This window comes from Mustela nivalis (assembly GCF_964662115.1).
Source record: "Mustela nivalis genome assembly, chromosome: 7".
NCBI lineage: Eukaryota > Metazoa > Chordata > Mammalia > Carnivora > Mustelidae > Mustela > Mustela nivalis.
The window spans coordinates 90012994-90029791 of record NC_139026.1 but is presented as its reverse complement, the minus strand read 5'-3'; the positions used below and the strand labels follow the sequence as shown (position 1 = coordinate 90029791).

The window sequence follows — 16798 nt, the reverse complement described above, 5'->3', positions numbered from 1 at the left end:
ACTTCAGTGAATTCACATCCAGGCTTATTGTGTTGGGATCATCAAGGCTGGAAGGCAAGAGAATTTCTCCATGACTAAAGGAAGCCAAAGAAGCAATCTTCATGTTTCATACCTTTAAGAGGCTGGGGCTGATCTCACTATTTGTAAAGATCAGCCCTTCCCAATCTGCAAGCTCACCTTCCAGGACGGAGCCCAACCCATTTCACCATATATAAACTGCTGCCGGGAGGTTCATCTCACAGATCTGCTCCTCTCAGCCCTACCCTTCAGCCTCTCACACGTTCTTCAGCCTTCTCCTCTTCAGAAACCATGTCTAGCAAATCTACCATGAGGAGCCAAAGCATCAGCCACCGTGGCTTCAGCGCCAGCTCAGCCAGAGTCCCAGGGGTCTGCCGCTCTGGCTTCAGCAGTGTCTCCGTGTCCCGCTCCAGGGGCAGTGGTGGCTTCGGTGGAGCGTGTGGAGGAGCCGGCTTTGGCAGCAGGAGCCTCTATGGCCTGGGTGGCTCCAAGAGGATCTCTATCGGAGGGGGCAGCTGTGCCATCAGTGGTGGATATGGTGGCAGAGTTGGAGGCGGCTTTGGCTATGGAGGTGGAGCCTCAAGTGGATTTGGTTTTGGTGGTGCACCTGGTGGTGGCTTTGGGCTCGGTGGTGGACCTGGCTTTGCTGGTGGCTATGGGGGCTCTGGCTTCCCTGTGTGCCCTCCTGGAGGCATCCAAGAGGTCACCGTCAACCAGAATCTCCTCACTCCTCTGAACCTGCAAATCGACCCCACCATCCAGAGGGTGAGGACTGAGGAGCGAGAGCAGATCAAAACCCTCAACAACAAGTTTGCCTCCTTCATTGACAAGGTGAGCCATGAGCACCTGTCTCCACTGGGATTCCAGAGTCCCCAAACTAGACAACCAACCAGTGTCCTACTAGGGGAGACTCAGGAGGAAGGGAGGGAGAAGGGGACTGGGACTCGCTCTCCCCTGAGATGCCAGTTGGGCTCCATGTTCACAACAGGCAGAAGGTGATGGAAATCATTTAAAACCACTGGGTCTCTTAAGTATCCATCATTCCCAGGGAAGAATATTCTACTTTTGATAAGCATGAAGCAAAAGAAGGCAGTGAGAGAATGGAATGGGTTAGCTTTCCCTTCTGGAGATTCCTAGAGATTAAAAAATAATGCCAGCAGAAATCTCCTCGAGGACTCTGGGCATGAGGAAAGAGTCAGAAAAAAAAAAAAAGAAAAGAAAAGGACATCTGCCTGGCTTAGAAGAAAAAGACCTAGAAACATTTATATAGCCATAGGAATACTAACTGTGTAGAACCAGAGCATGAGCATTAAGAAGTTTCTTGTAGAGGGCAACCATGTACTAAAACAGAAGTTACTGGAATCCAATCATTAGCCACATTGGATTTAATTGTTAGATTCTACACATTTAATATGCTTTTAGCTGAAGTACGATTTTTTAAAAAACTGTGCAACATAATGGGGAAATATATGATTGTGGTTTTCAATGAAAAGAAAAGAACTGTTAAACGTCATTGATAAGCAGCATAACTTACCTAGTGAGAAGACTTCATATGTCCATGGAAGAATTTCACACAGCACCACTGGAGTGGGAAGGCAATAGGTTTGTGGGTGCAACACTGTCAGCCTGAGCCTCTGTATATGCTGTGTAGTAGCCCAGGTGCGTGCTGGGTGACACCCCAGGCGTGCCTGGGCACCTGACAATGTCTACCTCTTTCTCCTTTGCTTTCTCCGGCAAATAATCACCTTGTCTTCCTCCAGGTGCGGTTCTTGGAGCAACAGAACAAGGTCCTGGACACCAAGTGGACTCTGCTCCAGGAGCAGGGCACCAAGACTGTGAGGCAGAACCTGGAGCCCTTGTTTGAACAGTACATCAACAACCTCAGGAGACAGCTGGACAGCATCCTGGGGGAGAGGGGCCGCCTGGACTCAGAGCTGAGGAACATGCAGGACACAGTGGAGGACTTCAAGAACAAGTGAGTTCAAGGAGAAAAGGGGCTTCAGTTCCCTGAAGCAGATGCTTGAAGACTGCCAGGTGACCAGGTCCAGATGTGGGCATGGCTCCGTATGGAAACAGGTCCATGGAAATGAAAATCATAATCATTGTCCCAAAACAACCCCCAAAGAACAAATGGGCCATAGAGGTGGGTGGGAGAGAAAAGAAATGAGGAATTGGGGGAACATACACACACACACCCACACATACACAAAAGGTGTGGGGGGGGGTCAGTGGCAGGAAAACTCAATTTGGACCTATCTGTTTTGTGGAAAGTGGGGATCCCAGGCTGATCTTGCTGTATTATCTCCATCTCTGGCTCAATTATGTCTTACCTTGTTCTAATTCTAGATATGAAGATGAAATCAACAAGCGCACAGCAGCAGAGAATGAATTTGTGACTCTGAAGAAGGTGAGCTGATGAAGATCAGGGGATCATGTTCCTTTGTAGAGGGGGAGGACTCTGGGTCTCTGCACACATCCAAGAGGGGAATAGAGGGAGAGACTCAAAGGTGTAGAGACTGGGAAGAAGGGCTCAGCTGACTCCAAGTTGTTGGCTTATTCCCCAGGATGTGGATGCTGCCTACATGAATAAGGTTGAACTGCAAGCCAAGGTAGATGCTCTCACAGATGAGATCAACTTCACCAGAGCCCTGTATGACGCAGTAAGCATCACCACTCCTCTTTTATTTGTTGTGATGGGACTCTGCAAAGGGTGGGAAATCTTGGGACTGGATACATCAGTCAGTGCCACAGGAAAAGATGATCTGACCATCTTCTGCTCTGCAGGAACTGTCTCAGATGCAAACCCATGTCTCAGACACTTCCGTGGTCCTGTCCATGGACAACAACCGTAACCTGGACCTGGACAGCATCATCGCTGAAGTCAAAGCCCAATATGAGGAGATCGCTCAGAGGAGTCGGGCTGAGGCTGAGTCCTGGTACCAGAGCAAGGTGAGCCTTGAGTTGACAGCCGCCCAGGAATGCCCGTGTCCCCTACCTGATCACTAGTGAGGCTACAGACTTTGCTGGGAAATCTGCTATAAGGAAACTGATATTTTCTCATAAGACGTGTACCATGCCCTCTTAGACCAGGCATTTACAGAATTTATGTCCAAATTTGATAAGTCAAGAACCCAAGTCACTAGATAAAGACCTAGTGTTCTTTGCTTTTGTCCTTTCCCTGATCCTGGCTCTCAGAAACAGGATACAGAACATTGTTGGTCCACAAATGAACTAGGCAGACAGTGGTCCATTAGAGAGAGGGTCTGTGATCAATGTACAGTATCCAATGACCTTGGACCACGTCAACTTTCCCTAAAAACCCTTGTGGAGAAACCACTGGCTTCATGGTCTAAATGTGTTAAATGCCTTGTTTGGAAGGCAAGCCACTGTTGGGATGTGAAAGCCCATATACATCATCTTCTCTCTCTCTCTCTCTCTCTCTCTCTCTCTCTCTCTCTCCCTGGATTTCAGTATGAGGAGCTGCAGCTCACAGCAGGCAGACACGGGGACGACCTGCGCAACACCAAGCAGGAGATTTCTGAGATCAACCGCATGATCCAGAGGCTGAGATCCGAGATCGACCATGTCAAGAAGCAGGTATGGTGGGGGGCTCTGGAGAGGAAAAACATCCTTTCCTTGCTACACCACTAGGTGGTTGTCAGCCACCTTTGGGAAATGCTTGGAATTGAGGGAACAGCAGAGAGAGGGGAGAACACACAGCTCCCACCTTTGAGAATTCCCACAGATCAGGGCACATGGATGCCAACTCTACAGAATGATACAGTCACATCTCAAGAATAATCCCAGTCAGTCAGATGTAAAAAGATAGTCTTGGAGCTTTTAAAAGAGATTAGTTAAAACAAAAGGTTGTTTTAGGAATATATGAAACAAGTCAGTAAAGAAAAGAGGTCAGGACAAGGCAAGATTGCTTCAAATCTGCTCAAGATTCAATGGAAAAAGAAAGTTGAGCAAGGACCAAAGGTGAAGATCAGTGTTGCCCAAGTGTAATAGAATCTGTTAGGAGTGAGGAAGTCAAGATCTCCACAGCTAGATGTGAAGCTCATCTGCTTAAATGAGGATGTTCCTAGTTTTGTATAAGTTAGTGTGGCATCCACGTGAGGTCACCAGAAGAGATCCTTGTCTGGCTTTGAAGATGGCACTCAAAAGAAATGAGTAGGACTATTTCTTCCAAATCTGCTGGCATTTTGTCCAGTATAGTGCAGGGAGGTTATAAAAGGGCACAGGTTTTCTCATGTGGCTCCCAGACTAACTCATTTGTGCAGAACAGAGAAAGACTGGACAAAAAGAGGAAGAAGGCCTTTTCTATGATATTGGACTCTGGAACTCTTCCTCACTAGAAAGAAGTGTGTTTAGTATCCTTTGGAGGACTAAATCTCGAGTTCATCCTGCCTATGTTCCTCCTCTAGTGTGCCAACCTGCAGTCCGCCATTGCTGATGCTGAGCAGCGTGGGGAGATGGCCCTCAAAGATGCCAAAAACAAGCTGGCTGATTTGGAGGATGCCCTGCAGAAGGCCAAGCAGGACATGGCCAGGTTGCTGAAGGAGTACCAGGAGTTGATGAATGTTAAACTGGCCCTGGATGTAGAGATCGCCACCTACAGGAAGCTGCTGGAGGGCGAGGAGTGCAGGTGGGTAACTCATCACACAAGCCCCTCAAACATCCTGGATCCAGGTTTAGGATGTTGGGCCATGAGCACAAGTTGAAGGCACCCTAGTTATGGCCATAGTGGCTACTCTCAGAGAACCATTTCCAAGGCAGCTTCCCCTCACATCAAGGCTTCCCACTCTGGTCCCTTGGTAGCTCTCTGAGGTCTCATGTCCCCCCGTGTCTTCTCCCTTCCTAGGCTGAGTGGCGAAGGCGTTGGACAAGTCAACATCTGTAAGTACCTTTGCTCACCTCCTTCCCTTGCCCTTGTGCTCCTCTGACTGGACTGAAGCTGGCAGAATGAGCTCACTGTGTCCTGTGTGTCTTTGTCCCTCTCTCCTTCACAGCTGTGGTGCAGTCCACCGTGTCTGGAGGCTATGGCAGCGCTGGTGGCTATGGCAGTGCCAGCGGTATGGGCGGTGGCTCAGGCCTGGGCGGAGGCAGCAGCTACTCCTATGGCAGCGGCCACAGCCTTGGAGCTGGCTTCAGTTCCGGCAGTGGCAGAGGCATGGGGGGTGGCTTCAGCTCCTCTGGAGGTAGCAGTTCCACCATCAAGTACACCACCACCTCATCTTCCAGCAGGAAGAGCTACAAGCACTAAGTCCTGCCGTTGGCTCTTGGTCCCACGTTGTCCCCGTCTATAGCGGCATTGCCCTCTCTTGGGCCACTTCTCTCTTGTCTCTGATTTCTCTTACTTTCTGAGTTTGAGCTGAAGTTGCTGAGCACCTTCATGTCACCTCACTGTCTCTACCTGCCCCACTTGAGCTTCCATTGCTCCCCATCAGAAGGTCACTGCCTGGATCTTGGTTCAGAATAAGGCAACTTCTTGCTTTTACTGGCCCAGGAATTCCCATCTTTCAAACATTGAGATCCTCCCTCACAATGGTTATGAAAGCACAAGTAATCAGGTGTGTGATAAACATGGTTTGTATCTCTGTGACATTTTCTGTTCTTTGCTCTCTTCTAATTGCAATAAAGCAGATTTATATTATAATTTATGGTGTAGTATTGTCTTGCTTTATCACTTTTAAATCTTTAGCTTTTTCATTGCACAAGTGTCTTATCATGTGATAGATACTCCCAATACCCATGTTCTTTACTCTCTTCCTTCAGACAGTTTCAACAAACTGCCGTTTGGTATCCTGATGTTCAGAATTCCTTCCCAGATCAGATTCCATATACATTTTTGGCAAATGGAGTGGCAAGGATCTGGTCTACCATCATTATAAAGTTATTTTTACTGCCTGTATTACGTAATAGTAGCTTAGTTTCTCTAACTTAGTCTCTAAGACTTCTCTGCCACTTGCCCAGTGGCTACCCATAATGCCCAAAGAAATATGTTATCTTCCCAATTACAGCAAAAGACCATTGGCAAGAGAATAAGATATTTGATTTTTGCTTGTAATTGCCTTCATGACCTAGAAACTTGCCTGACAAGGTGTATGAAGAATAATTAAAATGTGTATATCCCTGAACTGGAATTATACTTCTAGAAATGTATCCTGAGAAAATAGTACAAATGCAGGAGGGTGTATGTATGTCGATGTGAATTCCAACGATCTTCACAATATGAAAAAATTGAAAACTCTGTAACTGGACAAATTAAGGGTCCAAAAATGCAGGCACAAAACTTATATGCTGATTTCTTGAAGTGTGAAGGCAGAATGAGAATAGAAATTCCCTCTTCCTTACCTGATAAGGCTTTCATGGTGGCTCAAAGAAGCCAAGTCCTGTTGCTCTTGCGAGATGGTCCCACATCCCTTCTAGGTGTGCCCTGGCCCACTTTGACTTCTAAGAATGGTTAAGGGAAAACAGGATACAGTGCAAGGATGGTCTGTTAACTTCTACTTCCTGAGGGCCAGTTACTGTTTCCAGTCCGTTTTCTCCATGCCCCTAACCCCAACTCTCAGTACAAGAGAAATTCTCAAGGATTGGCTAATTTATTAAGGTATTTCTGGATCCCGCTGTATCAGTATTTTGCTGTGTTCTCCTCTAACCATTCCTGCAGGGAGCAGAGGTAGCCTTTCATTTTGGCACTGACTCACTTTCTGCACAGGATTTATCTAATACCAGATTTATGACATTTGGCTTCCAAAATCTAAGCCCACTCACCACACAACTAATATTCCCATGAAGAATAATGGAAAGTAAAATAATTGGCAAAAACAGACACATGAAAAAGTGCTCCAAATTACTCGGCATCAGGGAAATACAAATCAAAACCACAATGAAATATCACCTCACACTAGGCAGAATGACTAAAATTAACAAGTCAGGAAATGATAGATGCTGGCGAGGATGCAGGGAAAGGGGAACCCTCCTATACTGTTGGTGGGAATGCAAGCTGGTGCAACTACTCTGGAAAACAGCATGGAGGTTCCTCAAAAAGTTGAAAATAGAACTATCCTATGACCCAGCAATTGCACTACTGGGTATTTACCCTAAAGATAAAAACGTAGTGATCCAAAGGGGCACATGCACCCGAATGTTTATAGCAACAATGTCCACAATAGTCAAACTATGGAAAGAACCTAGATGTCCATCAACAGATGAATGGATAAAGAAGATGCGGTATATATATATACACAATGGAATACTATACTTTTGATGAAAAGAAATGAAATCTTGCCATTTGCGATGACATGGATGGAACTAGAGGGTATCATGCTTAGTGAAAAAAGTAAATCAGAGAAAGACAACTATCATATGATCTCCCTTATATGAGGAAGTGGAGATGCAACATGGGGAGTTAGGGGAGTAGGAGAAGAATAAATGAAACAAGATGGGATTGGGAGGGAGACAAACCATAAGAGACTCTTAATCTCACAAAACAAACTGAGAGTTGCTGGGGGGCGGTGGGGAGGGAGAGGGTGGTGGGGTTATGGACATTGGGGAGGGTATGTGCTATGGTGAGTGCTGTAAAGTGTGTAAACCTGGCGATTCACAGACCTGTACCCCTGGGAATAAAAATACATTACATGTTTATTTAAAAAAAATTTTAAAAACAACTAAAAAAATAATTGGCAAAGAATTTTATCTGGGATATAGAAATACACAGAAATGAAGTTAAAAACCTGTATATGCTGAGAGAAATAAGCCAAGCAGAAAGAGTCAATTATCATATGGTTTCCCTTTTTTGTGGAGCATAACAAAGAGCATGGAGGACAAGGGGAGACAGAGAGGAGAAGGGAGTTGAGGGAAAATGGAAGGGGAGGTGAACCATGAGAGACTATGGCCTCTGAAAAACAATCTGAGGGTTTTGAAGAGGGGGGTGGGAGGTTGGGGGAACCAGGTGGTAGGTATTGCAGAGGACACAGATTGCATGGAGCACTGGGTGTCATGCAAAAATAACGAATACAGGTACACTGAAAAATAAATTAAAATTTTAAAAACCTGTATATGCATATATGGATTTAAATTAAAATCATATGGTGCAGGGACATCAAAACTATAATCAAGAAAAACTACAAACAACTCAATACTTACAAATTTGATAATTTAGATGAAATTGGCCAAATTAGAATGACACAAAACTACCAGAGTTTACACAAGGAGAAACAGATAATGGTAATAGTCTTGTACCTATTGAAGAAACCAAATCAATAATATATAACCTTCCAAAAAAGAAAGTACCAGGCCTGGATATTTTCATGAGTTAATTCTACCAAAACTATGAAAAAAGAAATGGTACCAATACTTGACAATCTCTTTTAGAAAATAGAAACAGGAAGAACACTTTCTAACTCATTCTATGAGGACAGCATTACTTTAATATCAAAACCAGATAAAGATGTTTCCAGAAAAGTGAAGTACACTCCAATATCTATTCTGATCTTGGACATGAAGATGTTCAGCAAAATATTATCAAATTGAGTCCTATGATGTATAAAAGAATTCTACACCACAATGAATGAGGCTTATTATAGACATGCAAGGCTGATTCAACATTCAAAATCAATCAGTGTAATTCACCATAGAAAAGGCTAAAGAATAAAAATCATATGGTTATATTAATAAATGCAGAAAAAAATTACATAACATAATGTAACATCCATTCTTGATTTTTTTTAAAAAAGGCAACTCACCAAACAAGGAATAGAGGACAAGTTCCTAATCTTAATAAAGAACATTAAAAAAAATCTTATAGCTCATATCACACTTACTGGTGAGAGACTGGACCCTTTTTTTCTGAGGTTGAGAATGAGACAAGCATGTGTTCTCTCTCCACTTTTATTCAACATTGTCTTGGAAGTTCCAGACAGTGCAGTAAGATGAGAGAGAACAATAAAAATTATACAGATTAGAAGTGAAGTAATAAAACTGTCTTTATTCCCAGATGACATGATAGTCAATGTATAAATCTGAAAGATTTTGTCAAAAATCTCCTGGAATAAAAGCCAGTATAACAAAGTTGTAGTATACATCGTTACTATTTAAAAAGTCATTTGCGGGGCACCTGGGTGGCTCAGTTGGTTAAGTGACTGACTGCCTTTGGCTCAGCTCAGGTGATGATCCCGGAGTCCTGGGATTGAGTACCACATCAGGTTCCCAGCTCCATGGGGAGTCTTCTTCTCCCTCTGACCATCTCTCTCATGCTCTCTCACTCTGTCTCTCTCTCTCTTTCAAATAAATAAATAAAACCTTTTTAAAAATAAATAAAATAAAAAGTCATTTGCTTTTTGATATACCAGTAGTAAAGAAGTGAATGTTGAAAATTTAAGAAGTATCATTCATAGTAGTACCAAAAGATTAAGTACTTAGGTATCAATCTAATAAAATATTAAGAGCATCTGTGTGTGGAAAATTATAAAATACTGATGAAAGAAATCAAAAGTGTAAGTGTAGAGTAGACATTGTATATTTATGGATTAGAAGATTCAGTATTATTCAGATGTCAATTCTTCCCAATTTGCTATATAGATTCAACACAATTTCAATTGAAATTTTAGCAAGATCTTTTGTTGATTATTAACAAGTTGATGCTAAATTTTTTTTCATTTTTTTAATTTATTTTTTATTTATTTTCAGCATAACAGTATTCATTATTTTTGCACCACACCCAGTGCTCCATGCAATCTGTGCCCTCTATAATACCCACCACCTGGTACCCCAACCTCCCACCCCCTGCCACTTCAAAACCCTCAGATTGTTTTTCAGAGCCCATAGTCTCATATGGAAAGGCAAAAGACTATTGCAAGGTTAAATAAGTGAAGCACAGGATGACGTTGAGGGCATTAAACTTTTCTCTGTGATACTGTAATGGTGAATTAACAATACTCTGAATTTGTTAAAAACTCACAGAATTTTGTAGTGAAAGAGTGAAATTTAATATTTGATATTTAAAAAGAGGGTGCCTGGGTAGTTTGGTTGGTTAAGCATATGCCTTTGGCTCAGGCAGGGTCCTGGGATCAAGCCCCATGTTGGGATCCCTGCTCGATGGGGAGCCTGCTCCTCCCTCTCGCTCTGATGGCCCTCCTGCTTGTGCTTGCTCTCTCTCTCTCTGTGTGTGCAAATTAAAAAGGAATAATTATAAGATTGAGCAATCCCAAGTTGAAATGTAAAATGTGGAAAAAAGAACTACTGTATCACAGATGTATGAAACAACCTCACGGAAGGGGTTAGAGATAAAGTCTAACCTAAACAACTTTGGAAATGAGTGGAATCTGTAAGACTAAAGGCTAAGAGGAACTATACATACATGCTATGGTTGATAAGGTTGATTTCCATAGGGATAAGGTATAATAATTGTGAAGCCGCTATACACATATGCCATTAAAAAATTAAATAAATGGATGGCGTATGCTTAGAGCCAGGTTTCTCACTGTTGGTGCAAGTTTACATATAAGCAAAGGAAAAAGCTAAAATTATCTTTATGATAAAAATTAAAGATGTAGACATCAGCATGGGTTTATGGTTAGTTTAGCATAGATACAGATGGTTACATAAGGTAACATTTATAGATATGTGTATATGCAGGAAATGCTAGAATGTACACATTGGTTTTTTTACCTCCACCACCTAAGGGCACCTGGAAACAATGACACTCTAGTGGCACATCTAGCACCCAGATCTTGGTTTCTAATACCATGACCCATGTAAGTGTGATGGTTAATTTTATGCATCAAGCTGACTAAGCCATAAGGTGCCCAGATATTTGGCCAAAATTCATTCTGGGTATTTATATCAGAAAGTTTTTAGATGAGATTAACATTTAAGCTTGTAGTTTGTGTGGAGTTGAATGCCCTTCATAATGTGGGTGGGCTTTATCCAGTCTTCTGAAGGTCTAGAGAGAATAAAAGTCTGACCCTCCCCTAAAGAATCAATTCTCTTGCTTTGAGGGCCTTCAAACAGGGGCATCAGCATTTCCTGGCTCTGCAACAGCTTTCCAGCCTTCAGACTTGAACTGGAACAGCAACTAAGCAGATTTTGGACTTGCCAGCCTCCATATTACACAAGTGAATGGCTTGTAATAAATCACTTTATATATAAATATATATATTATATATGTGCATACAAATATCATATATAGATATAGATACATGCAAAAAAGATATATTATAAGGAACTAGTTCATGTGATTATATATTATATAAAAAGCATTTATTATATATATAAAACATTTACTATAGATTTATGATATATAACTATATTTATTTATATATAATTATCTGTATTGTATATGTCATAAATCTATAATGTGTTTTTGTACATATATATGTTGTATATGTGTGTGTGTGTGCGTGTGTGTGCGCATGCATGCGCGTGTGTATCTGCTTGGCTCTGTTTCTTTGGAAAACCCTGACTAACACCATTAAGAATAAAGAAGGCTCCCTGGAGAAATGACAGATTCTAGGACTGGGATAAGAAATACACAAAATAACTCTAAAGCATCTTTCAGTGCCAAAAATTTAGGAAATAATAAAAAAGCCCACTGAAAGAGCTCCTAATGGTCAAACTGGAACAGTTTTTTTACCAGAAAGGAAGGAAGGAAGGAAGGAAGGGAGGAAGAAATATCTGATTGTAATGAAAATATAAAATAAATAATCATGAGCCCATACGGATACAAATAAATGATTAAATTAATTAATTAATGAGGGAAGATAGACTACTCTGGTGCAGAATTCCCAATTATTTACATAGGTGCCTCCCTTCCAGCAGAGAGTGAGTAACTCCGCCCCTCCCGAGTGTAAGCTCTGCATGCTTTTGTTCCAAAGAGTATGAAGGAAAGGGGTGAAAGAATAACTTCATAACGACCTTACAAAAATCTGAGAAACACTTCCTCAGCCAGATGATCAAGGTTAACATCAACAGTGATAAATCATGTCAATAGCATGTACCCTTGATAATATGTGATGAGAATGGCAATTCTCATTGCCAAAAACATCTTCCTCTCAAAATACCATAACATCAGGGTCATCATGAAAAAACAGGAGACAAAGCCCAATGGCCAAATGTGGAAATCTACAAAATATCTGGCCACTGCTCCTCAAAACTTTCAAGGTCATCAAAACAAGGAAAGCCTGACAAACAGTCTCAGACAAGAGTTAAGGAGACATAATGACTAAATGTAGTGGAGGATCCTGGATGAGATCCTATAATAGAAAAAAGGACATCAGGTAAAAGCTAAAGAAATCCAAATAAAGTATGGACTAGTTAATAATAATAATAAAATATACATTCCTTCAATGTGACAAATGCACCATACTAATGTGAGGTATTAATAATTGGGAAATTGGGTGTGTGGGGTCTACAGGACCTCTCTGTATTATCTTCACAATTTTTTAATAAATCTAAAATTGTTTTAAAGTAAAAAGTTTATTACAAATGTGCTTAAGGTGTGGGGCTCAAAGTATTTTTAACTAATGCCAAATTTGTAAGCAAAATTACAATACAAATAAGGTGGGGAGAGAGAGACAGAAGCAGAGAAATAATTGAAGGACATATGCTAAAACAATAATACTGATTATCTCAAGTTGGTATAAACCTAAATAACCTGTATTAATTTTAAGTTGTGTACTTTCTGAATATTTAAATGTTGAACATATATCCTTTTCATCATTGAAACATATTTCAAAAAAGGAAAAAGAAAGTGTCTGCCAATGATGTCCTAATTATAGGAGATCTGAGATTAAATGTGGTTATGCTTTTTGGTACAAAGGGAGAAAAGATTTATTTAAATCTTGATTTAAAGCCCTTGTGAAGAAAACATTGGATTTTATTCCTTTCCCCCACTGAGAACTGAATAAGAGGGAATGGATTTCTTTTGCAACAACAAAGACTTGTTCTTGAGGCAAGGATTGAGCCCTCAGAACCAATGGTGATTAGATACTAGATTTGGTTCCTAAGAAGCCTAACCAATTGCCTTCTTCAGTACAGAGTCCAATTATCTGGAAAAGATAGAAAACACATCTTTTTAATAACACTCTCAAGTAGAAGAACTTTTAGCTCGTTAGACAGCATACCCAAAGTCTACCATACCTGCATCCTCTGTGGTTCGGCATGATTGAGAGTGGGCAGTCCAATGTAGATTCCAGCTGCACTTAGGTAGAATCCTGAGCACATCCCTATGCGTGGAATCACATCTCATAGCAGGGAAGGCTGCAGCATAATCAGGGGAGGGAACGCTTCAGAAAGGGTTTAAGAGCAGGCTGCTCTTCTCTGCCCTGCTCCATGCTCCAGGAGGCAATCCCTACAGACTTCCTTGCTAACTACCTATTCATCGTATTTGACTTTATGAAAAGCTGGCAGTTGATCCAAGGATGGGATGACAAAGGGTTGAAGTATCTCTGGAAGTAGCTGTACCCTTTTGACCATGACTCCTGTCGAGCAGTCCCTTCTCAACGTTTTCACTTACTAGAATAGGGATGGGGCAGGAAAAGCATCTCTTTAGGTCTTGGAGGCATGCCCACTCAAAGGCTCCATTTCTCCCAACCATTTTACAGTCCCCAACCTCTTCATGCTCTTTTAGCAGGCCACTTCTTTAAGGCTACTGTCATCTGTGTCTGTACTCCTCTCATTGAAGAAACTCTGTTCCATCAGTTGTGGTAATGAAAGACCTTACGCTCCTGCTTCTTTCTGAAACCACCAGCCTAGAATTTGGATGCTCAAGAAAGCTTTCTTTCACCTCTTTCTCTCTCTCCATTCCCTTTACCTAATTTGTTTTTCTTTGTAGTACTTGGAGAAAGTAGGCCTAGAGAAATCACAAGCTGCATTCAGTAGATTTATTTTTAATCATAACATTGATACTGTTACTTTTATACTATCTTAAGTATGGCGCAGAACAAAGCAAATAAATAATATGTTTATGTCATTCAGGACAAAGATTTTAGGGTGAGAAACAATAAATACAGGTATAGAATTACTACAAACTTTTGATTTGTTTTTAAATATATTCTTACATCTTTCCTAGTTCTGTCCATTGAAAATATTTCAAGGGGCACCTGGGTAGCTCAGTGGGTTAAAGCCTCTGCCTTCAGCTCAGGCCATGATCCCAGGGTCCTGCGATTGAGCCCCATATCAGGCTCTCTGCTCGGTGGGAAGCCTGCTTCCCCATCTCTCTCTCTCTGCCTGCCTCTCTGCCTACTTGTGATCTCTGTCTATCAAATAAATAAATGAAATCTTAAATAAATACATAAGTAGAAAATATTTCAAAACAGAGACAGCCCAATAACAGTGAGTGCTCCTATCATCCAAATTCTAGTTTATGAATATTATTTCCCAATAAAGGAAACCACAGTTATTTGGCAAAATGACTGATTTCATGTCTGTTGCAAGGTAAGTACAAGGTAAGCAGGAGAAATCTCATCACAGAAAATAAGGAAGTTATTAAAGCTGAGTGGGTCTTGTCAAAAGAACACAGAAGCCAATCTGAAAAACTTCCATTGGCCTAAAATGGGACACCTTAAGCACCTGAAGGCTGCAATGGACTAAAACATATCAAATATATATATATTTTTAGACTATGAATTTATAATTATATAAAAAAATAAAACAAATTACCAAACTAAAATCTTTCTTGATTACCTTTGGAAAGTGCTGGACTCCCAATCCATTAGTCTAAAAAGTGATTTTTAAAAGGGAAAGAATCAAGTACTTCTTTTGACTGTCCTGGATGAATTAACTATTAGTTTACCTAAATAGTAAACCTGAAGAGTCTTTCTTCATAGATGATCCCTGGCTAATAAATGCAGAGGCAGGATGATAAAATCAGAAAGTTGCCTTTGTGCAGTCCCTAATGAAATAGTGAGTCTAGGGAGATATCAATGAATACTACAATCTTAGATAAACTTTACTGTGTGCTTTTCAGTGGAGGGAGGAAGCCAAACCACAGAAGTCCCCTGATCAGTCTTTATGTTGCTAAAAATTGGACAACTAGTACTGTGTACCTCATGGTCTATGTAAAGGAATACAGAGCACAACTAGTGCTAATTGTGCCTGAAACAATGGAGATAAATCTAATTGACTGCAGCACAGATACTGCTACACAGGAACACTGGGGCTAGAATTTACGTGACACCAATGGGAGACAACAAATCAAATCTAGCATGTAGACATTCTATAGAAAAAAATAATTTCTCTACAAATCAATGGCCCAGGAAAGAAAAGGAAAGAGTTTGTTATCAAACCAAAGAAACCTAAGAGACATGGCTGTCAAGTGCAATATGTCAACCAAGTTAGCATGTTGCTTCCAGCAAAACGGGATCAAATGACTGTTTCCTTTGCTGTGCAGAAGCTTTTGATCTTTTTTTTTTAATTTTTTCAATTTATTTATTTTCAGAAAAACAGTATTCATTATTTTTTCACCACACCCAGTGCTCCATGCAATTCGTGCCCTCTATAATACCCACCACCTGGTACTCCAACCTCCCACCCACCTGCCAATTCAAACCCCTCAGATTGTTTTTTAGAGTCCATAGTCTCTCATGGTTCACCTCCCCTTCCAATTTCCCCCAACTCCCTTCTCCTCTCTAACTCCCCATGTCCTCCATGCTATTTGTTATACTCCACAAATAAGTGAAACCATATGATAATTGACTCTCTCTGCTTGACTGATTTCACTCAGCATACTCTCTCCCATCCATGTTGCTACAAAAGTTGGGTATTCATCCTTTCTGATGGAGGCATAATACTCCAGAGTGTATATGGATCATATCTTCCTTATCCATTCAACCGTTGAAGGGCATCTTGGTTCTTTCCACAGTTTGGCGACCGTGGCCATTGCTGCTATAAACAATGGGGTACAGATGGCCCTTCTTTTCACTCCATCTGTATCTTTGGGGTAAATACCCAGGGGTGCAATTGCAGAGTCATAGGGAAGTTCTATTTTTAATTTCTTGAGGAATCTCTACACTGCTCTCCAAAGAGGCTGCACCAACTTGCATTCCCACCAACAGTGGAAGAGGGTTCCCCTTTCTCCACATCCTCTCCAACACATGTTGTTTCCTGTCTTGCTAATTTTGGCCATTCTAACTGGTGTAAGGTGATATCTCAATGTGGTTTTAATTAGAATATCCCTGATGGCTCGTGATGATGAACATTTTTTCATGTGTCTGATAGCCATTTGTATGTCTTCATTGGAGAAGTCTCTGTTCATATCTTCTGCCAATTTTTTGATATGTTTGCCTGTTTCGTGTGTGTTGAGTTTGAGAAGTTCATTATAGATCCTGGATATCAACCTTTTGTCTGTACTGTCATTTGCAAATATCTTCTCCCATTCCGTGGGTTGCCTCTTTGTTTTTTTGACTGTTTCTTTTGCTGTGCAGAAGCTTTTGATTTTGATGAAGTCCCAAAAATTTATTTTCGCTTTTGTTTCCTTTGCCTTTGGAGACATATTTTGAAAGAAGTTGTTGTGGCTGATATCGAAGAGATTACTGCCTATGTTCTCCTCTAGGATTCTGATGGATTCCTGTCTCACATTGAGGTCTTTTATCCATTTTGAGTTTATCTTTGTGTACGGTGTAAGAGAATGGTCGAGTTTTATTCTTCTCCATATAGCTGCCCAGTTTTCCCAGCACCATTTATTGAAGAGACTGTTTTTTTCCACTGTTTATTTTTTCCTGTTTTGTCGAAGATTATTTGCCCGTAGAGTTGAGGGTCCATATCTGGGCTCTCTACT

The 16798-nt window shown here is 41.2% G+C and overlaps 1 protein-coding gene across 1 annotated transcript; it reads left to right on the top strand.

Annotated features, from left to right (window-relative positions):
- Positions 1–244: 244 nt before the first annotated feature.
- LOC309869762 (keratin, type II cytoskeletal 6B-like) lies at positions 245–5677 on the top strand. The gene is made up of 9 exons (XM_082741383.1): positions 245–849; positions 1779–1993; positions 2365–2425; positions 2583–2678; positions 2803–2967; positions 3490–3615; positions 4446–4666; positions 4883–4917; positions 5031–5677. The coding sequence occupies exons 1-9, from the start codon at positions 310–312 to the stop codon at positions 5282–5284; spliced, it is 1713 nt and encodes a 570-aa protein (XP_082597509.1). The 5' UTR covers positions 245–309; the 3' UTR covers positions 5285–5677.
- The last annotated feature ends 11121 nt before the right edge of the window (positions 5678–16798 follow it).